Below are 23,931 nucleotides of genomic sequence, written 5' to 3'. Positions count from 1 at the left end.
GGCTTCGTAAGAGTATATATATGTTATTGTTACCATTATTTATTAATTTCTACACCTTGACTTTGAATGAACTCTGTTTGGGCTGGGCTTTAGTGTACTCAATGATTCCTAATGGGCCTAAATGGACCCATAGACAGAGGGCCTAGTTGTAGTTGCACTTGACCTAGGTTCACCTTCTCCTTCAAACTCAAACAGTCAAACGGTTAAACCCTTAAAACAAAACCTCGCAGCTTCAAAAGCCGAAAAACCAAAGCAAAACCAAACCCGCCATAAACACAAAGAGCAAAAGAAGCAAGCAATGGTGAAGGCGTACCTTCGGTACGAGCCGGCGGCGGCCTTCGGAGTCATCGTCTCCGTCGAGTCCAACATCACCTACGACAGCTCCGGCAAGCACCTCCTAGCTCCGGCGCTCGAAAAAGTCGGCGTCTGGCACATCCGCCAAGGCGTCTGCACCAAAACCCTAGCCCCGTCGCCCGCCTCTCGTGGCCCCTCCCTCGCCGTCACCTCCATTGCCTCTTCCACTTCTTCTCTGGTAACATTTGTTTTTCGCTCTTTCGCATTTTGCTTCAGTTTTGTTTGGTTGCAAAGAAAATGAATGAAAAGAAACTAAAGCTCTTTCATATTAAGAGCGTTGAGAAAATTTGACTTAAGGGAAGTTGTAGTTTCACGTTGATTGGAGGTTTTAGTTTAGCAGGGTTTTATGTAGGGAAAGCTTGAAGTAGTTGGTAATTGTGAATGATTTTACTTTTGCCTCAGCATTTGTATTGATAATCATTTGAGCTTTTAACATATATTATAACGTATATTTGAATTGTGGTTTTGACTTTTGAGTTCATTGTTTTATGTTGTTTTGGTTTCTAGAGAATGAGAGATGGAATGTTTGTAAAAAAAGAAAGGAAGTGCTTATTTATTTTTATTATTTTTTGGCTTATTACATAATTGTAGAAACGTATTATGTGTGAGATTCAATTTTTGTTGCAGAACCAGTGTTTAAATTGTTTATTGTGTTTGTTGTTCTTAGAATAAAGTCCTTTTAAGAATATCTACAATTCTCTATTTATGATTCTATGTGCTTGTTGATGTATGAGGAAGAGTTTTGATTGCAGATTGCAAGTGGGTACGCAGATGGTAGTGTAAGAATTTGGGATAGCGAGAAAGGAACCTGTGAGACCACATTAAATGGACATAAAGGGGCTGTGACTGCACTTCGATACAATAAGCTTGGATCTTTGCTAGCATCTGGAAGCAAGGATAATGATATAATATTATGGGACGTGGTTGGTGAGACTGGCCTATATCGCCTTCGTGGGCATCGTGACCAGGTTTGTTATTACAGCTTGTTCATTAAACTTGTATATGAGATGGTTATAGAGCTTAGCTCTGCTTATCTGTTCTTGATTTCTTCATATATTTACGTATACTCTATTTAAGTTATGATTATTAATTTGCTTCATTTATTGTAGGTTACTGACCTTGTTTTCTTAGATTCTGGTAAAAAACTTGTTAGTTCCTCCAAAGACAAGTTCTTGAGAGTGTGGGATCTTGAAACCCAGCACTGTATGCAAATAGTTAGTGGTCATCATAGTGAAATATGGTCCATAGACATAGATCCAGAGGAAAGATTTCTGGTCAGTGGGTCTGCAGACGTGGAACTTCGATTTTACACAATTAAGCGTGGCTTGGTGGATGGACAACCTGTATCTACTATAAAGGGTGCTGAAAATGTGAATAATGGAGATTCAACCACTCAAAACAAATGGGAGGTTTTGAAGCATTTTGGTGAAATTCAGCGACAAAGCAAGGATAGAGTCTCAACTGTTGCATTTAACAAATCAGGGAATTTGCTTGCTTGCCAAGTTGCAGGAAAGACAGTAGAGATATTCCGCATATTGGATGAGGCTAAAGCAAAGCATAAAGCAAAACGTAGGCTTAATCGGAAGAAAGAAAAAAAATCTGCAAAAGGGGAAGCTGAGGTTATGGAAAATGGAGATACAAATCATGGTACTGGAGAGGAAGGAAATGCCCTCTTGGTTACAGCTCCTGATGTTTTTAAGCTTCTTCATACTGTTCGTGCAAGCAAAAAAATATGTTCTATTTCTTTCTGTCCAATTACTCCAAAGAATTTGCTGGCTACTTTAGCATTATCTTTGAACAACAATATGTTGGAATTTTATTCCATAGAAAACAGTGGCACCACAAAAACACTTGCTATTGAGCTCCAAGGACACCGTTCTGATGTCAGAAGCGTAACACTTAGTTCAGACAACTCTCTTTTGATGTCAACTAGTCACAATGCAGTAAAGATTTGGAACCCAAGCACTGGTTCTTGCCTTCGTACTATTGATTCTGGGTATGGACTGTGTGGTTTAATAATTCCTGATAACAAGTATGCACGTGTTGAAACTAAAGGTGGATATGCACTTGTTGGAACTAAAGATGGAACTCTGGAAATTATTGATATTGGGAGTGGCACTTGCCTTGAAGTAGTAGAAGCTCATGGTGGCTCTGTACGGTCAATTGCGGCCATTCCAAATGAAAATAGTTTTGTCACAGGAAGTGCAGATCATGATGTGAAGTTCTGGGAATACGAAGTTAAACAAAAATCTGGTCAAGTAGGTTCTGCATACCTTCTACTCTTGGCATTTCCAAGTTTTGTATTATAACTCTTTATTTATTATGTAGATATTATTGATGTAGTTCCACATTGAAACTCCTTTTTACAAACAATCTTACCTTCAACTTTCTATTCTAGGCATTTTATATTTGTAGTTCACAGAAAGCACTGATTATAATATGTAAACTTGAGTGATCTGCTCTGGATTTTTTAATTTTTGAGTCATTTCAACTGATCAGGGATTATAGCTCTAATGTGGCCAGTATTCAGATGTAATTGTAATGCCGCATTTGAAAGCGTAATTCTGTTGCAGGTTTTTTAGGTTTAAATCTCATGATTAAACATCTGGATTTTAAGAGGATTATTCATTTGACCATAATGGAATTTTCTGAAGGCGGACGTAATTGTGATTATATATATATTTTAAACTTTATATTCTATGTTTTTATGGCCTTTGACCTGTAATTATTGCAACCTGCTCTTTTTATTTATGTAATTATTTATTTTTAAATGTTAGAGAGATTTTATTGTCCTTTTTTTTTTTGGTAGGGAACTAAGTGCCTCACAGTTTCAAATGTGAGGACAATGAAGATGAATGATGATGTTCTTGTGGTTGCAGTAAGCCCTGATGCTAAATATATTGCAGTTGCACTGTTGGATTGTACAGTGAAGGTCTGATCAACTCAACCTTATACAGTTTGGTTTTGTTTCATTTTTTAGGCTTGATGGGTTCCATGTACAAGGTTCTTGCTAAGCTGATAATCTTTAGATCACTGTAGTTTAAAAATTTTCATTTCCTAAACATTTTGGACATTTTGAATTGTAATTTTCATCCAATGCCTTTTTTTTTTTTCATTTAGGACTTTTCTAAATGTACATTTTATACGTATATTAATGACCAACTTCTGGACATCTTTGAAAGTCATCGGAGTTATTGTATACTAAAGATTGAGGATTGGACATGGAGATGTTGGGACATACAAATACTCTTTATTCATTCAACGTAGGAAATGAGAAATCATGAGGGTGGCGTCATTCTCATTTTTTCCCCCCTTAATCAGATGGTGTTAAATTGCTAATTTAGTTAATTTGGCTTCTTCTCATTTGTCCCTAAGAAGCTTAAGAAAGATATCTATCAACCTTTCAAATTGAGTGTGGGTTATGATAGACTAGACTAAAAACCATGAGGAGGGTCCTACAGAGTTTTTCTTGTTCAGTGAAATATGCAATTAAACTTTCCCAACTCTACGTCTGTGTTGAATTCCTGGGATACCAATCAGGGCAGATAGAGTCATTAAAATGTTGGGAAATGAAGCAGGTTCTGTATTGTGACTTGCTCTTTTCAAATTTAACAGTGAACAACTTGCTTCACATGCATGTACCACTTGCCAAGCATATCTTGTAGAAAATGTAAGAAAATGATTAGAGTGCTGATATGGGCTTGTACAAGTTCAAGTGATTGAACAAGGGAGTAAATCCAAACAGGTGAATTAATAAAATCTGTAGAAAGGGATATCTGGTTCTCCTGCTCTAATCAAAATATGCAGCTTTAGAGTGTTGAATCAGTGGAGAAGCATTGCTATTTAAGAACAAAGACAATAAGAAGAAAGAATTTTGGACTATCTTATTGATGGATTAAGGTCGTTTTAATTATGCTAAAACGAAAATTGGGGATTCGAGTAAAATTTTTTGGAAGAAATTATAGGGTTTAGAGAATATATGTTTTATCCTTGAAATTTATTTTAAAACATAATATCTTATTTCTGTAAATACTTTAGGTGGAACTTCATATTTGCTTTGGTGTCAGTTACATTGTTCTGACACAGTCATATATGGCATTTGCAGGTTTTCTTTGCAGATTCACTCAAATTTTTTCTTTCCTTATATGGTCACAAGTTACCTGTGCTATGTATGGCTATTTCATCTGATGGAGATCTTATTGTTACTGGCTCTGCGGACAAAAATTTGAAGATTTGGGGTTTAGATTTTGGTGACTGTCATAAATCTATTTTTGCTCATGCTGATAGGTGTGGTACATACATAAACTTAATTGTGAAAATTACTTTAGAGTTCACACAAGTCTCACTAAGCAATTCTGATGAGCTATTTCTATGGCAGTGTTATGGCAGTGCAATTTGTGCACAATACTCATTACATGTTTAGTGTTGGGAAAGATCGCCTAGTAAAATACTGGGATGCTGATAAATTTGAGTTGCTTTTAACTCTTGAGGGACATCATGCGGATGTTTGGTGTCTTGCAATCAGCAACCGTGGTGATTTCATTGTCACAGGTTCTCATGATCGATCCATACGTCGTTGGGATCGTACCGAAGAACCATTTTTCATTGAGGTATTTACTTCTTCTTTACTATCTTGTAAAAGTTATTTTATTTACTTTTAACAGGAATAATAGAAACCCCTCGTTCAGATATGTGGGGTTCGTTTGTGATTAATGTTTTACCCAAGTAAAATATGCTGTTTAAATTTGCAGGAAGAGAAGGAAAAGAGGTTGGAAGAGATGTTCGAGTCTGACCTTGACAATGCATTTGAAAACAGATATGTACCCAAGGAAGAAGTCCCGGAGGAGGGAGCTGTGGCCTTAGCAGGGAAGAAGACTCAGGAAACTGTTACAGCAACCGACTTAATTATTGATGCACTAGATATAGCAGAGGTAGAACTAAATCGTATTGCTGAACATCAGGTAAATTGTGTTTTTCACTATTGTTCCATTTTGGTCTAACTGATGTATCTACATACCTGATTGTTTCTGTTTCTTGGTAAGAAAAAACCATTTTGGGGTGGAGGTCAACCAGTAATGAACCTTTGCTAACCTGAACAAAGCCATTTTGGGGCTTGTTTATTTGACTAAAATCACTTTTTGCTGAAGTCCCAATTCGGTGCTTTTTCCAAAATTGGTTTTCTGGGGTGATTTTAAATTATGCAGGAAGTTGTAACAAAAGGAGCTTATGGACATGTAACCCACGGGATATTCTTATACCCAGAAACATGTACCCCCCCCCTCCAAAAAAAAAAAAAAGAAAAAAGAAAAAGAAAAAAAGGAAGAAAACGAAAGTGGAGTATTTATTTACCGCATACTATATGTTTGTCAAACCAAGATTGACATTGAATTGAGCAGTTGCTTTCAGATCTCAGCAGACATAATGCAGAATATATCTGGTCTTTGTTGGAAATGTTTTGGTTTAAACTTTTCTTGTAGGCCGATGATAAAGCATGTGTTTTCCACAATGACTTGATCATTTGGACCGGGGTACACAATTTGGCTGTGGTGTTTTCTTGTTTGTTGTCAACATGATAAAATTTGTTTAAATTTATTAATTAACTTATCCTATTCTCTAAAGTCTAACTTCTCAAACATGCAATTTTCCTTATTTGTTAATGCTTTCTACTTAGCCTGTTACCATGGAAATATAGACTTCTGATGTCTCAAATTGATAGTGGTCATTCTAGAAATGATTATTGCAAAAATATGTTAAAATTGACTAGATGAAGTGTTCAAAGATAGGGAGTGTTATAATGCTTTGGTCTTAGAACAGTTAAACTAAGGGTACGTTTGGTACATTGAATGTGGATTACAACATGAATGGTAATCTTTATTACCAGGAATAAAACATGTTGTAATGGAATAACTAAACTTATTCATTAGTTTGGTTGTGAGTTGTAATATTAGAATAAAACTTATGATCTATTTTAGGAAATATCTCATTCATATAATTATATTTCTTAGAAAATAATATATTTTAAATTGTAGAGAGATGAGTTATTTTTTAATGATTTTTTATTTCTATAATTGTTAGGTGGATATGGAAAGTTTATTAATTTGGAAATATATTAGTGTTGGAAATATTATTACATCTACTAAGAAATAGCTATTACAACTCTTTTAGAGAGGAATAATTATTCTTCATTTTAAAGAATAGCTATTCATAAGGAATAACTATTCCTTGTAATAAAAATATAACCAAACTATTGAATAGTTAAACCATAGGAATAACTATTACATTACAGTGCCTATTATAATCTACCAAATATGCTCTAAATATTAAATTTTATTGGTGACTTTAAGATTTGTAGATATCTGTAATTTGATCTCGGATTCATTTATATTGCTGGATTTGATTAGCTTTGTCACTTTCAGGAGGAGAAAACCAGGGGAAAAGCTGCTGAGTTCCAACCAAATGCTATTATGCTTGGGCTCTCACCGTCTGATTATGTTCTCCGTGCACTTTCTAATGTTAACACTAATGATCTGGAGCAGACATTACTGGTACGTGAGCAGTGTTCATTATACTGTCGTTCTAACCTGGGGACATTGGGAACTAAGTAGTAAATACATTTATATCAGCTGTATTTAAAGCATCTCCCATTCTGTGTGAAAGAGATCTATCATTCTTAAATTTAAAAGAAATTGCACTGGATGAGCAGTGAGCACTCATCTAAATAAATTAGTGGAAGACACTGATTGACCTTAAATATTTGATAGCTGCATTCCTTAAGTTGGTATTCCCTAATATCATTTATGGTCCATCTTAGTGCTTTACTGTCATTATCATCTCAATCCAATGAGCATGTGATGCATGTTGGTCCAATCTAGTTTTTTCCCATCTATCTGGTTGGACAAAAGCAGCTAGAATCATTCTAACTTATCTTGACCTGTTTATTTGTTTTAGGAGTTGGTCATTAAAACTTTGCATCTGGAACACATCTGATCCATTCTGTTTCCACCATCCCATATTGTATTGTTCTTACTAATGCTTCAGCCTGAGGAAGCTAGTAGATTTATGTAATTTTTTTTTAAAAAGTACCCTTCAAAACTGATGTCAAAAAAGAATTCCAGTGCACCTATTATCGTCTATAGATCAATTGGTTTTAGATCTATTTTTATGCAACAAGGTTAAATTTTAAAATATAAAGAACTTTGGACCTTGCTTTTGAAAGTTAGATGACTCTTTAGTGGGCAGAAAAATCTTTATTTTCTTGGTGCCACTAGATACTATTGTATTGTTATGCTTGGGTTGGGTAGGACTTCCCATTGTCTGTCTAGGTCATTTACATCAAACGATTAACTGCAATTGACTTCCTGTGCAGGCTTTACCATTCCCCGATGCCTTAAAGATTATGTCTTACTTGAAGGATTGGACTTCAAATCCTGATAAGGTAGGTTGATCTACCTTATAAAGTTGCAGAAACATTGGAATGCTTGGAGGTTTTAATTATTGTATGATTAGTATTCTATATTGTCTATTGTCAAATTTCTGTTGTCCCCTAGGCATGAGGATAAACTGCTAGATTACCCAGTAACTAGTTCTAGTGGGTGGGGTCAGTTGCCTGTAAGAGTTTGTTTAACAATGAGGATTATTGTAGTATGCTCTGTGACGTACAACTAATCTAAGTGAAGTTCTCAACTTCTTCTATGTCATCCGAAAAAAAAAAAGTTCTCCTGTTTATTTTTTTGTGTTTTTACTTTGCATGGGTGTGCTTGTGTGTGTGTGTCTATATATATATATATTATAAATGTTGCACCATTTTTGTGCCACTGCAAGCATTTTTCTCTGCCCTGTCGTCTTTCTCTGCTCGGGAATTAGTATCTATAGGGTAAAGGAAAGAGGGATCATACCTGTTTTTCCAGGCCTGTTTGGACATACAGTACCTATGGAAGGGCTGTCTGGGGACAGGTTTAGGCAGGGCCTACTTCTCAATCTATAGACGTTCAATTGATCCCTCTGAACTCATGCGCTTGAATCTGCTGCTGTAGTCTGTACCCATAGGTACAGGAGCAACCACTCCTGATGCTATAGCAAGGAATCGGACCTTCTGCTGCTGTAGTCTGTACCCATAGGTACAAGAGCAATCACTCCCGACGCTATACCAAGAGATCGGACCTTTGCTTAATTAGAAATTTGACCCGGACCTTCTTTCTTCTCCTGTAGAGGCCTGAGAAAGTCATCGGAGAAGCATGTCTTGAAGGAGTAAAGAGCCACCTAATGGTGGTTCTGCATCAAGTGTGATCAATTGCCCTTACTTTATAAATTGGACTACCGTAACTCTACTCAACCAACAAAATTTGGTCATTTGATCTTCTATTTTGCCGGAATTAGTTAATTGCTCAGTACAAATTTACAATGGAAAAACTCTTTCATTGTAAGATCACTGAAGGAAAGGTTGTATGTCAAAAAGTGGGATACCTGATACCTTGCCGCCTGTAAGATCCAGGTTTGGGGTGACCCATCTGGTTAGTTTAGCTATCACACTTCTGGTACTGGTAGGGGCAATTACCATGTTACTGATTGACGTTTAACTTTCCTGTGCATTCCAGAATACAGTATAGCGAGCTTTGGTCCCAGCCTGCTTGCTGTCTCCTGGAATGGCCTGACAGACAAGACAACAGTGGTTGTTCCAAATAGCCCAAAGAGGCAACTGTGGGAGGTGTATTGGAAGTTGAACAGGACATCATGAGAGCATTGTATGCAGAGGCTTGGGGTAGGCTAGAGGCTAGACCTGATTCGGTCTTTGTGGAAAGTTTATGATATGGTAGCTTGATTAGGGTTATCTTTTAGACCACCAATTCTGGAAGATACCTCCCAGTCAGAGCGATCTGGATGGTGGCTATTGGGTGGTATTTCAGGTACATATCTCTTGGTTGTGTTCCGGGACCTTATCCAACCTTGGGCATAGCGTGGTGTCATCACTCCTGGACATGAATTTTGGCTATACTGAGTTGTGGCTCACCTGCTCTTAACAAATTGTAATAGGCGGGCACCTCTCCTTAGTAGGAGATTGCTTCACACCTCATGGTGCTGCTCGCGCAAGAGGAAGAAACCTAAAGATGGAGTGTCTTCTCTTAGGTCCTTTGACCTTCCTCTAACTTTTTTTTTGATAACTGGCCTTCCTCCAACTTAAAATTGTCGTACTGCTCTCCTGATAGAGATAGATTTCTTGATTCTCTAAGCTTGCTAAACGCCTTATGTTGAGTAAGGCTGCATGAGTGTTAGATCTTTCAATCTGGAATATTTTAGAATGAGCTAAAGAGGGTCAATTCATCATTTTTGAAAGTGAGGGGAAGGGATCTCTTTTCTGCAATGGAAAATAAGGGAGTTTGAAAAAAGTTGTGAAGCTAGAAAGGATGGAGTGACTTATCCTATCTACCTATTGCAATACCTGCTAGGTGCTTTCTGAAGTATTAACTATTGGCTAGCGCTCATCTCCAGCTCGATCCCCCATCTAGGATTGGAAGAAGTTCTATATGAGGATTTCAAGATCAAATAGAATATGTTTCTTTCCATTCCTTGTGAGCCACATTTCCTTGGACCATGTAAGAATTCGTGGTCCATTTGAATCTTATTGTTCCTGGATGCTCCATAGAAACCCATTGCTATTCCTTTCTTCCACCGAGAAAGGTTCATTCAAAATCACAAGAGCAATTTCTCTTTTTATAATTTGGTAGTCATTCTTGTGGATTAGCTTAGATAAAACTCCTTATGTATATAAAATAAAATTCCAAAAAGCAAGGAGTGATTAACTAGCCATTAGTAGAATTTCTATTTTAAAGATTGGAAGGCATACTTCTGTAAGAGTGTCCCTTGGTAGAATGTCCGTACAGTTGGCAGTTAAGTGGTGGATGTGGAAAATTTTTTATTGTCATTGTGGTTTTCTTTTGTTTATATGAGAAGTCCCTTTCACTATATTACAAAATGTCTGACCAAATGTCTACTAGTACCATATCCTGTTAAATATTTTTTTTTGAAGATAAAGTAGTAATTTCATTAAGAAATACAGATAGGATACAAGAGGATCTCCAAACGTTACAATTGGAAATTAAGGAGATCAATGAGATCTAAAAAAGAGCACTGAGTGTGCTGTACTATACCCTGTTAAAATGTTCATGGAGGAGATTGTGTTATTGTGTTTAGTCTTTTAATCTAGGTTTTTAGAATAGCATATGCTCTAATTGCAAACTAGGCATTCAAATTTTATTAGTTTTTGTTTTCATATTATTTTTACTATGTTTGCAGGTTGAGCTTGTTTGCAGGATTGCTACAGTGCTATTACAGACGCATCATCATCAGTTGGTTACTACCCCAGCTGCCAGGCCCATGTTGACAGTTCTTAAGGACATTCTTTATGCAAGAATAAAGGTAATCGTAGGCTTTCAATCTGTGTTGACGTAAAACTTCCATTGAGGAACAGGGCTGTACTAACTTAGCACAAGTAAAAAGGACATGAGAAATATGTGTTTTATCTGATGCATTATGCGTAGACTGAGCCAAATTGGAAATCTATTGACCATAAACACACGATCAATTAAAAAAAGAAAAGAAAAGAGATGATAGCCATGTTGCATTGAGTCTATTGACTGACCAAATTTACTCCTAACCTGTTATGTAACTGGGCACCTAGCCAAAACAAGGCAAAAAAGAGATGTTAGGCATTTAAAATCTGTACAGCAAGAACACAGAACTGGTGTACCATCTGTCATGGTTTTGAAGTGTTTGACATGATTACTTTCAAGAGTAATATGCCTTAAATGTGGGGATGGGAGGTGATGTTTGAAATTGTAAACTAGCTACATTATGACTGCCACTGTAGAGTTTTCAAATTATTAGGCCATCTAGTAGGTCGTAAGTTCTAACATTGCATGTCATTTATCTTTCTAGTTCTTTAGAATGGCTACATTGGTTGAACTGATGATTTCTTGGACATGCAATTGTATAATGATCTTTGAGAAGATTACTATCATGATCTTTGAGATTACTAACATGGTATCTGTGGTCAGTTATTGAAACAAACTCCTGTAGCATTATTATTACAGGAGTAAATATATGAATGTTTAACCATGGGTGTCATCATGACAATGTTTGTAATGTGCTGGCCTTTGTTAAATTTGATCTGATCAAATGTGTCTATCAAATGGTATATAGACATGTGGATTGTTGAATCAGTCCTGCAATATTATGCTAGATCTTGGATCTTGCTTGCCCTTTTAATGTTTTAGTATATATTGGTATCATTATCTATGATTAGGAAATAGGAGAGAACCTTAAATTCTACATTGACAAGATGGTGGTTGAATGTGTCAGGCATGCAAAGATACACTTGGTTTCAACCTTGCAGCTATGGATCATCTCAAGGTGCGTATATTAATTTATAATTTTGAGTCTTGTCTATTTTTTTTTTTTTTTGAAAGATAATCACTTGGCTATTGTATTCAAAATAAGCTGCATAAAATAAACTAGTAAATAAATAAATGATATAAGCTGATTTTTGTTGTTGTGATGTTTCAGCAACTGATGGCTTCAAGGTCCGATGCATTGTTTCGAGATGCAAAGTCAAAGTTATTAGAGATCCGTGCACAACATTCAAAACGTTTAGATGCAAGGTTGGAGACAAGAGAAGAAAAAAGAAAAAAGAAGAAACAAAAGAAATCAAGTGATGGACATGCTTGGACATGATTTTGGGTCAACACATTGTTCCAGATACTTTTAGAGCGGAATATCATCCTTAAGGGAAACTATGACTTTGTCAAAGCAGCATGGAATCGAAGGTTTTCTTGATCTGCATTTTATACGACAAATGGGGAAAGAAAACTTTACCAGGCATGTCTGAGTTCAAGCAAAACTGTAAGTTTCCAATAGCAAAGCTGCATTGTTTTACAGCGCGATAAGCTATATCGACAACAAATGTAAGAGGTCTGAAATGAAAAAAAAATAAAATAAAAAGAAAAAAGAAAAAGATCAAAGCTAGAGGATGTAACCTGTAATTTTTTTTAAAAAACAAAAAAGTATGTGTCATATTGATATGCGCATGCCGCTGAAAATGTAAACATATGATGTGGGTTTTATATTTAACTTTCCAAAATTTTGAAAAATTATGTTGTGTGATCAAGCTTGAAAAAAGTATTGAAGCTGTGATATTGGATTGGAACAATGCCACCCTTGTACTGTCATTTTTGAGGAATGCAGGCCACGATAAATTGAAATGTTCAAGCGGACCATCTCCATTTAAGGATGGCAATGGGGCGGGCCGAGTCCGAAGGATGGGGTTTTAACTCCCGTCTCACCTAGTTTTGTCTTATAATCTTATTTCATCCCTGCCCCGCCTCGCATGATAAGGAAAATTTTTTAGTCTATCCTGTAAAACTTTACTTCTTGTTAATTTGCCTACAACTATTACTTTGCTTACAACTATTACAATTGTTTTTAATAAAACCAGTTTTGTTAATTAAAATATTCTTGAAATTACAAATAAATTTATCTCATCAAATTAAATTAATTTTTAGCAAAAATTGAATAATATTATTAACGTGTTTAATAAGATAATATCACAACAAAAACAAAAATCTCATAATACAAAATCAATGATTCAATAGTATATAAATTTGTTTATAATAAAGACAAAAGAAAAAAAAAATGTTAAAATTGGTACCTTATTTCCAACCTTCTTAAAGAAAAATAAAAGAGGCGGAAAGTCTTATTTGGTAGAATAAAATAAGCTGTTGCTATATTTGTTTAAATAGTAGGGTTTTAAGATATGCAAATTTTACAATTTAACATATATCAATGTTGGGTGGGGTGAGGCGGGTTGGGTCTAAAAAGTCTAAACATATCCCTGCCCCACCCTGTGGTATGGGGCTAAAATCTTGCCTCATCCTTGCACCATCACCTTTGTGAGGCGGGGAAAACCTATGTGGGGCGAAGCGGGGAAGGGAGGGTCAAGCGGGGCGAGATGGGGCAAAATTGCCATCCCTACTCCATTGTCTCTTACTACGTGGTAGTTTGGTGGGCAGAGATTGGTCATCGTAAAAAAAGAGAGATGGTTGCCCGAGCTTGCACCATTTATTGGAGTTTACCCATCTGATTTTTTAACATGCACAAGTTTGCCCATTGTTGAACAAAACATTGTTCATTGCCGCAAAACTATTGAGGCCATAGCCTTCTCTCACTATATCTTCGTAACCACAATCTTCCCATATAATAATTTTTTTTTCCTAGAGTAATAATCAAAAATAATTTAATTGCAAACTTGTTAGAATGTCAAGCAATTGTGAAGCAATGCTTTTCTTTTTGAACAAATCAAGAGTAGTTAGAAGTATAAGAGGAGAAAACAACATTGGTTGTACCTGTGTTGAAGACCCGACCACTTTCTTTTCCTCATATTCCGATTTGCTCAATTTAACATAGTCAACTCATGTTTTTAAAAATATATTTTTGCCAAATTTATATTTAAGTAAAATAATTTTTTTTATAAGTTCATCTAAAAACACCTTTGGTTTGACTCTAAGTCCTCACACCAAAGTTGATTACTTATTTACATTTTTAAATGTGGATAAATGCCCATATTCCATAAGAGTAAACAAAGAGGAAGAAGTTTTCTACCAAAAAAGAAAAGAGAGAGAGAGAGAGAGAATGAAGCTGAAAAATGAGAGTTGTATTATTTCTGTTATTTTATTTTGAAAAAAAAAAAAAATCCCATGACAAGTAAGACAACTTTGGAAAACATTGTTAATTCTTATTAATAGTACGAAGTGACATTTTTTTTTTCTCCAAAAAGTTGTATATTAAGCAATAAGCAAAATTGTACTTAACCCATCTATGGTTTGGCGCCCACCTATGGTTTAAAATTACCACTTAACCCACCTGAGGTGCCTTCCGTTAGACACCCGTTACCTACCATTGCCATTTCCGTTAGAAAATCCACTTTACTATATAAGCCAAAATTAGAACCTAAATAGAACCCCCAAAAAGAAGAATGAGCTCTCTCCGTCTCTCTACCTTAGAATCCCTAAAAATCCCCAAATCCATTATCCCTTTCTCTCTTTACTTCGATTGCCAAAGTGAATTTTGAACATGTCTTCTTCAAGTTATTACTCGGGTTCCAGTAACCATTCATGTTTTGTTGACCGTTGTTAGCGACGGACTACTTTGATCTTGAACAATTTTGGGAGAAGGTTTTATGGGTGTTACTATTATGATGTGGTGAATAACAATTAGTTTTCAGATTTTTTATTTTTTTTTATTTTCTAGTTTTGTTGGTTTTGTTGGCTTTATGAAAACCCTAATTTGATTTTGTTTGTAGGATGATGAACCTATTTGTAAATACTTTAGGTGGTTGGATGGCAAAATATGTAAGCGTGGGTCTGAAGTTGCACCCATTGTCCTTGCAAGAATCAATATGTACAAGAATCAGGCAAGAGTTGCACAAGAAAAGGAAAAGGAGGCTAGTGATAGGGAAAAAGTAGCTACTGAGAGGAAAATGATGGCTCGTGCAATGGAAGAAGAATCAAGAGGAAGGGAAAAAGTAGCCAAGCGAAGGGAAGAAAAAGCTAGGGTGAGAGAGAGGATAGCTAATGAGAAGTTACACAACTACAAATTTGCACTTGCTGTGTCATGGGTTTTTTTTGCTATTTTTTTTTTTTTTTGTGTTTTTTGGTAGGATGAGAGAATTTAGAACAAAGCCATTGAGTCTGCCTTGAAGGCAAGTTGTTGTAATTATAGTATAATTTTGGTTACTACCACTTTTGGCAATGTGTTGTATTGATATCACTTTTGGCAATGTGATGTGTTGATGTCACTGTTGGGAAGTGTATTCCATGAATAGAGTATGGTTTTTACCATTGTTGCCAATGCCTAACTAATATGTAATGTGTTCTTGTTATGTACCTCACAAGATTTTGTTTATATCAAATTCTGAAGCATAAAGAAGTATGTTCTAGAGCAAGAGTACCATTCCATACATATATAATAACATATACAAAACATTGTTTAAAAAAAGTGGATAACACCTAATATTAATGGCTAAACAATGCCAAAGTACAAAAATAATAGGTGTTTGTTTCCCTACTAAGACAATCACAAAACAACTTTATGGTAGAAAGTGGTGACATGCCACTATTAGACATGCACAATAACAAAAAAGTAATACAACTGGAAACATATTCTCCAATCTTTATTTTCCAAATACCTTGCCCTTGCCCTTGCCCCTACAATTGCCCTTATCCTTATCCTTGCCATGCATACTGTCTCTTATTGAGAATATTGCACCAAACATTTGAGCTCTTAATCCACCTCTTTTAGATGGGAATGAATGACTTCTCCCAAGTACCCTTGGTGGTACCAATCCCCTTGGAGGCTGCAAAATATATAGTAACTCCATGTCAAGATAACCCTAATCGAGTGTTTTACATAAGTATAAAGGGTGGTGTTAGTGTATATACCTGAGATAGAAGTTTTCTTGTGTCCCGTGATTCCTTAGGAGTATGGGAGATGGGTTGGCTATATGAGAACCATATAAGTTTTCACTACATATTCCCTTAAGGCAGCCCTAAAGACCTTTTCATTTGGAAACTTCATACCCTTACATAGGGGTGTGTATGGGTCGGGTTGAGGAGATTTTTTGACCCAACCCACAATGGTGGGTAACAAAAAATTCAACCCAACCCAACCCAACCCATCACATAAGTCCAACCCAACTCAACCCAACCCACATGGGTTAGGTTGAACCCATAGGTTGGACAATTTTTTTTATTACTATTATTATTAAATTGAGCAAAAAAATATATCACCCTTGCCACCTGAGTTAATAAATAAAATATACATTAATATATAAACTAATATTCCAACTTAGTTGTAAACAAAATATGTTTAAGTATATAACTGAGTTGATAAACAAAATATACATGAGTTCCTAACTCAGTTATAAACAAAATATATCTAATTTTTTTATTATTAATTATATAATATATTTAAATATATATTAAAAGAACTAATAAGATTTTATATTATATATGATAGTAGGAACTGAGGAAGTGCTCTACAACTGGTTTTTTTTTTTTTAATTTATTAAATATAAAATATATTTTAAACATATATTAAAATATGGGTAGGTCAAATCAATTTGGCAGGTTTGTAATTTTATGACCCAAACCCAACTCGACCCGCTATAAAAAAAAAATTGGCGTAAATGCATTTTTAGTTTTCAGGTTTTGGTTTCATTTCTATTTTGATCCCTACATTTCCATTTCACCGTATTTAGTCCCTATTTCAATTAGCGCGTCTCATTTTAGTCCTTTTCGTCACCACACTAACGGAAAAGGATGATGTGGTTGACAAACTGAATAAAAAATAATATAATATTTACTTTTGTCCATCGCAGTGAAGCCAAAACCTGAGGACTAAAAGTGCATTTATACCAAAAAAATTTGTAGCCCAACCAAACCCACCGAGCCCTAAAAACCGACCCAACCCGGCAAGTTGGGTTGGGTCGGGTCGGGTTTGGAGGGTTGGTAGGTTTTCTGCACACCCCTACCCTTGCATAACTGAGGGTTACTCATACCAGTCTTCTCATTAAATTTTAGCCATCTTACCCTTTCATCCTCATCCTTAGAATTGTTAATGATCCTAGTGCCATCATCATCAAAAGCCTTTTTAGCCCAGTCATCATCATCAAGAGCTTGATCACTGGCAGCAACTTTTTGTTTCTTCCCTTTATTTGTAACTTGCTCCTTCAAATGCTCTCCGTCATTTACCTTTTCAGTCTCTCTTTGATGCTCTCTCATATTGGACACCTCATTGTTCTGAACACATGGTTCATCAAATATGTCATCAAGATAATCTAGTTCTTCATACCCTTCATCTAGCCAATCAGGTTCATCCATATGAACATCTTCACTACCAATAGTTTGTCCATAGGTAGCATTGTCATCTGTATTCTGTCCAACACTACCATCTACATGCACTTCTTCACAACCAACAGGTTGTCCACCCCTAGCATTGTCATCCACATTCTACCTAACACTACCATCCACATGCACTTCTCCATAACCAATAGGTTGTCGACCCCCAATATTGTCACCTATAGCCCCACCAAAACTACCATCCCCTAAACCCTTAACAGGTTCTTCACTAACATCATTTTGCTCAACCACAAATGTTGTCACTGAAAGAATATTGTTACTACCCCCAGTGTGTTCACCCATTATTGGAGCCACCTCCTCATAATTAGTACCATCATCTTCATCATTCATTTTCCATGCCTTTTCTGTTACAATTGATTGATCTAGTTCAACTGTAGGTTCTTTAATAGCAATTGGTTGAACTTCAGGTTTTACATAAAATGTGATTTCTTTTGTTGGCCATTCAACATGTAGTTCACACATGTAAGTCACATCATAATCTGAAGCAATTAACCTTAACCCTTCCTCTAAGTTACCACTAGGTATTAAATAATAAACCCTACTATTAATGGGTCCCCCAGCATCAACACAAATGTCTTGTACCTTAAAATGACTTAGTAGATCTGGATCAACATTACCCATTGCAGATACCTCACCACTTACATACTCTAAACTAGGGTTCCACTCAAAATACCCACTATGGTGAATAGTAAAATCAAAACGAATTTCATCAGCCATATCTACAGGAATTAAAACACATTCACAAACAATAGTAATTAAATACAGAACCAACACATGCACAAAGAACACCAATCATTGACAAAAGCAAAATAATTTCATACAACATAAAATACCATTTAACGTGGGGTTAGGGGAGACAAGAAACACAACCACCTAAACAATTTGTCTCCATGGGACCACAGACAACCTAAAGATGCATTTATCCAAAATATTCCCAGGGATCACAGTCATCAATGTCATCTATAAAAGCAAGAAATCATTTAACAGAAAACCACTAATTTTATGACAGAAAACCTTTAATCAAAATCACCTTTATCAATCGTTACACATTGAAAAAGAACAAACACAACAATGGTAAATCCTACAAAGTCATTACATACCTGATATAGAGGAAAACCCAAGTTTCAGTACACCTCTTTGCTCGCAATTAGCAGAGTAAATCTTCAAATTTCACTTTGCAATCGAAGTAAAGAGAGAAAGGGATAATGGGTATGGGAATTTTTAGGGATTCTGAGGTAAAGAGAGGGAGAAAACTCGTTCTTCTTTTTGGGGATTCTATTTGGGTTCTAATTTTGGCTTATATAGTAAAGGAGACTTTCTAAGAAAGGGCAAAGGTGGGTAACGGGTGTCTAACGGAGGGCACCTCAGGTGGGTTAACTAATAAGTTTTAAACTAGAGGTGGACTTTGTTAAAAACGGGTCAAACCACAGATGGGTTAAGTGCAATTTCCCCTAAGCAATATGAAACTCTTATGATAATAAATTGTATTTTGAAGCAGTCCTAATTACTATATAAAAATTAGAGGTGACATTTTTGTATTTATTTGCAAAACATTTTCATATAGGTATATTTTGATTTGGTAGATATTTATGAATGTATTAGGTATAGGCTATTTTTCTTCAATAAAAAAAAAAAAAAAGTATAGGCTATTTAGAGTATTATGGGTCTAAGAAAATCCTCCCTTGTATTTAGCCTAATAGAACACATTTCTATCCTGGGTATATGCATTCGTGAATGAGGGCAATTAAATTTTGATCTAAGTATAGATTTTTTTTTTTTTTGAAGTCTATGGTTTATCTCATATTTAGCTTGATAGATCACATTTCTACCATGAGGGGAGGCAATTAAATTTTGATTTAAGTATAGTTTTGTTTATTTTTGGATTGATGCATTTATAGTTTTTTTTTTTTTTTTCTAGTGTCTATTGTTTATCATTAGTTATAAATTAATTCTCAATGTTGATACCTCCTCTATGTGCAATGAAAACTCACCTACATTTTGCTTTATTTCAAATGCACCACATACAATTTATAACCTATCCAAAAGTTGAGTTTGCCATCAAAGACGGACCTAAGGGGAGTTTAGAAGGGCTGGCCCTTAACTATAAGAAAAACAAAATACTAGTATATTCTTTTCATTTTTATAGTTACCCCCAAACCTTATCCCCTCCCCTCTAAGATTATTAGCCTAGCTAATCGAACCCAAAAACTAATTACAAACCAAATTTAGAAAAAAAAAAGAAAAAAAAAAAAGAGTTAGAGTCATGACTTGAGAGAGACCAAGAGAGTGAGACAGTTTTAGAAAATTTGAAATTTGTCCCACAATATATATTATTGGCCCCCTTCCTTTAACAAAATTTACAAATTGACCCAATCCTTTTGCTTGTTGTCCCAAGAATAATAAGAAAACCTTTGGATCAACTAAAAATACCCACAAACAAATCACAAATCTAATCTAAACAAATCTAATTGTGCCAAAAATAACAAGAACAACCTTTAGACAAACCAAAATTATCAACTAATAAAGCAAAAAATCCAATCTAAACAAAAAAAAGATAAACAAAACAATCGCAAATCCTCAATTTTTACCTGCTTCGATTTCTATTGCCCTCTTAACTCTCATTCTTCCTCTACTCCACCAAGTCCTCGTCGTTGATCGCTTTGGTCTCTCTCATTGCTGTTCTTAGATTGCTTTTTTATTTTTATTTTTTTATTATAAATATATATATATATATATATATAATTTGGAAAAATTACACTTTACCACTCTAAACTATACCTCATATTATCCTTTGCAGCCTAAACTTTTTGAATGCATGTTTTTCACCCTAAACAATAACTCTTGTTACACTTTGCACTCCGACGTTAAGTTTGTTGTTAACTTGGATGGAAATTCAAAGTTTAGGGTGCAAAGTATAATTAGGAGTATAGTTTAGAGTGGTAAAGTGTAATTTATCTTTTGTTTTTAAAGGATTGAGAACATGAGTAATTAGGACTTTTCACGTGGTGTCATATTTTTCCATTTAAATTAATGACAAACTTGATGTCGGGGTGTAAAATGTAATAAAGATTGTAGTCTATGGTGCAAAACATACATTCGAAAAGTTTAGGGTGCAAAGTGTAATCAAAAGTATAATTTAAGATGGTAAAATATAATTTCCCTAAGGTGCTAAGGTGAAATTAATAAATTAGTTGTGTATAATTTCCCTAGTTGTGTTCAAAGTTGGGGCCTTGTGTTAATAAATTAGTGCTAAGGTGAATGAGTGGAGTGTATATTACTGTGAAACTAGGGAACTTAATCAACATAATATAACAATTTTATTAACATTACATATATCCTAGCTTGGCCCCTTGAGTTTAAATCCTGGTTCTGTTCCTAGCGGCCATATATGAGCATACAATTCTTTGGAATCCATGATTTGGACCTGAGGTGGACGTCGTTGGTTTTAATTTTAAGATTTTCTAACCATTCCTTGCAACCAACACAGTCATACTCATACCAATTTGTTCCACCACCACCCACGCCCCCCCCCCACAAAAAAAAAAAAAAAGAAACACAGTTATACCTATCATATATTATACGATAGTTCTAAGACTAATAAAATTTTGATTCCTTGGATAAATATGTATATAATAAAATTCTGAACCCTTTTTTCTTTTCCCTTTAAGATAAGGTTGGCTAGCAAAGATTACAGAGTAATAGTTCAACCTAAAATTTAAGCAATCAGGCAAGAGGTGGAGAGAAAAAATGACTGAGAACCAAACAAGCAAACATATCCATTAATTTTTTTTTTAAAATAAGCCATGCCGCTAGTGTTTCTACCACCTTTAAATCAAACCCATTATTTAGGGATGAGCTGAATACAGGTGATAGTACACATAAATCATAATACGGTGTAAGCCACACTCATATTGGCTCTATCACTCGCATAATCATCTATATTTATAGTTTTTCTTTTCTTACCTTTGTGGTAAGTCTAACAACAGAATACAATATAATAGAATGCCTCAAATGTACCATGAGGCACAACCTTTTCATAGCCAGCAAATATAAGAGACGCACCAAACTTTAAGCAATCAAGCAAGAAGATGTGGGGTTTTTGTATATTCTACTTGAAGTTCTTCCCTTCGAAAGTCTGACCAAACTGCCAGTTCTTGGGGGCAATGTGCCATGAGGTTGAGTATCTACCATCACTTGCTCTAACTCGGAAAGTCAGTGATTCTCCAACTAACATTGCATTTGTTTCCCACTTCTGACCCCAGCTTCGCTTCATTGGTGTCCATTTCAGTTTTTTGTTTCCCTTAACTTGCAAGCTTTCCACATCTCCAGCTCCACCAACATTCCATACTAAGACTTGGTTGAAATAAGGATTTCCAGTTATGGTGAATCGAATTCCTCCTTGCTTTTGGCATGGAACCCTGCCATAAATATTATATAACTCATCACACGTTTAGAAACCACTAAGCCAATCCTTTGGGGTTCAAGGTGAATCATATTAACATTACTAAATTACAAACTATAATTATATTTTCATTTTTTGTCCCTATAATTTCAATTTTTTCATTTCACTCCTTTAATTTACATAACTTTTCAATCTAGTCATTCCATTTAATCCATCCAAACAAATGTAAGTTATAGGTCTGAAATGAAAAAAATTGGTATTAGGTGAACAAAAAGTTCTTTGTCAAATTGATATGCACATGCCATTGAAAACGTTGACATATCTGTTAATCATGATGTGGGTTTTATATTTCACTTCACAAAATTTTTACAAGTGTGATAAAGCATGAGAAAAGAATCGAACCTGCGGTATTGGACTGGAACTATGCCACCTTTGTACGCAGCAATCTTAAGGAATGCAGGCTCGGCTAAATCGAAATGTTCACGTGGTTCATTGCACCATCCTCCATTGTCACTTGATTCGTAGTAATTTGGTGGGCACTGATTGGTCGCTGTAACAAAAAGAGATTGCTGCCCTGGTTTGCACCATTGAGGGGAGTTGATACATTGGATTTCATAACATGCACCACAAGCCTGCCCAGTGTTGAACAAAACATTGCTCACTGCTGCAGTACCATCGAGCCCATAGCCATCTTTCACTACATCATCGTAACCACAAGCTCCCCCTATATAATCAATTTTTTTTTTCAAAAATGTCAGTTGCAAAAATACATGAAAACAAATTTAAATGCAAGTTTGTTAACATGTTGAGCAATTTTGAAGCAATGCTTTTCTTTTTGAAAAAATCAAGAGTCGTGAGATCCATTTTTTGGAAAAATGTTGAGCTTTTCTTTTTGAAAAAATCAAGAGTCGTGAGATCCATTTTTTGGAAAAATGTTGAGCAATTTTGAAGCAATGCTTTTCTAAGAATCTGTTTGGATACAACTTATTTTGCTGAAAACTGAAAACTGAAAACATTGTAGCAAAATAATTTTTAAATGTGTGAATAGTGTCGTAGAACTCATTTTTAATGAAAAAGTACCTGAAAAGTAACGTTTGTGGGTCTGGTGAACAATACACAAGACCCACTGGTGTGCACTGTTCATCGCTTATTTTGCTGGTGTGAATAGTGCATTGATAGAAAAATAAAAAATCACGGCTCAAAAAAAAAAAAAAACGTAGACACAAAACGCATTGCTTTTCATCCGTATCCAAACCCAGCTTTAATAAGACAACAACAAACTAGTGGACTCATTCAAATTTTCTATGGAGCTTCAACATCTATTTGAGTGGATTAAATAAACTATTGGTTTTCTTACATTTTTTATCCACTAAAAATCTTATCCATTTTGAAAAGAAAATTTTTGATGAAATTCCAGAACAAATAATTGACTAGTTTCTCATTAGTTTCCTTTCTTTTCATGTAAACACAAAAGAAAAAGCAAGCAATGGCAATTTTCTTAACATAAAACAAACAAGCATTCATATATAATTCATACCGAAGGATCCTGGGCCGCCTTCATAGAAGGTTGCATGGGCCTGCTTCCACGGGCCAGGCTTGAACTTTGGCCTATGGTGCTTGGGCATAACTATACGATTATGGGCTCGTGATCCAACTGCATGGTGCACACCATGGTGAACAGTGGCATAGATATCAGGCACTGCAATGAGCAGCAACAATGAAACCAAGAGGACTTGCAATGGCAGTGCCATGGGGTCAAAGAGAGGTAATTTGCTGGCTTTTTTTTTTTTTTTGATTTCTCTTCTGTAGTTTTTTTTTTTTTTTTTTTTGTAAGAAAACTTTTTTTGTTTTTTTTTTTAACTTAGATACTCACCAGGAACCGGGTATATATGGTATTAAATTTAGTTAATGTTTGTTACCCCAAATTTGGCTAAACGATAATTTTGGTAGGATGGTATTTTTTCTTTTGAGAAAATGGTAGGATGGTATTTAACAGGGCAGTTTTAATAGTAAATGATGTTTATGCTGCGCCATTCCTCATGAACAGAAATAACAACGCGCTCTATTTTTGTAACAACTTTCTCCTCAAAATAGTGGTCTGTTCCTCGATTTTTTTTTTTTTTTTTTTTTTTCCGGTAAATACATGATTGGTTCTACATAGTTTTTGTTTTTCTCTAACATCTTGATTCATGTTAAACCAAGAAAAGT

General features: G+C 35.2%; 2 protein-coding genes across 2 annotated transcripts; one reads left to right on the top strand and one right to left on the bottom strand.

Moving 5' to 3' along the window:
- Positions 1-201: 201 nt before the first annotated feature.
- LOC115952799 (WD repeat-containing protein 3) lies at positions 202-12,540 on the top strand. The gene is made up of 12 exons (XM_031070072.1): positions 202-532; positions 1,107-1,322; positions 1,464-2,612; positions 3,164-3,286; positions 4,460-4,641; positions 4,733-4,964; positions 5,106-5,315; positions 6,771-6,899; positions 7,721-7,789; positions 10,645-10,767; positions 11,710-11,760; positions 11,914-12,540. The coding sequence occupies exons 1-12, from the start codon at positions 299-301 to the stop codon at positions 12,079-12,081; spliced, it is 2,886 nt and encodes a 961-aa protein (XP_030925932.1). The 5' UTR covers positions 202-298; the 3' UTR covers positions 12,082-12,540.
- Positions 12,541-21,073: 8,533 nt separating this feature from the next.
- On the bottom strand, positions 21,074-23,510 carry LOC115953618 (expansin-A16-like). The gene is made up of 3 exons (XM_031071354.1): positions 23,261-23,510; positions 22,126-22,447; positions 21,074-21,739 (listed from the first exon to the last, which is right to left on the bottom strand). Exons 1-3 carry the CDS (start codon positions 23,472-23,474, stop codon positions 21,430-21,432), a joined length of 846 nt encoding a protein of 281 aa, XP_030927214.1. The 5' UTR covers positions 23,475-23,510; the 3' UTR covers positions 21,074-21,429.
- Between the last annotated feature and the right edge of the window lie 421 nt (positions 23,511-23,931).

Source organism: Quercus lobata, chromosome 7 (assembly GCF_001633185.2).
Source record: "Quercus lobata isolate SW786 chromosome 7, ValleyOak3.0 Primary Assembly, whole genome shotgun sequence".
Taxonomy (NCBI): Eukaryota; Viridiplantae; Streptophyta; class Magnoliopsida; order Fagales; family Fagaceae; genus Quercus; species Quercus lobata.
Note: the sequence above shows the minus strand (reverse complement) of the source record. Positions and strands in the feature narration are given on the sequence as shown.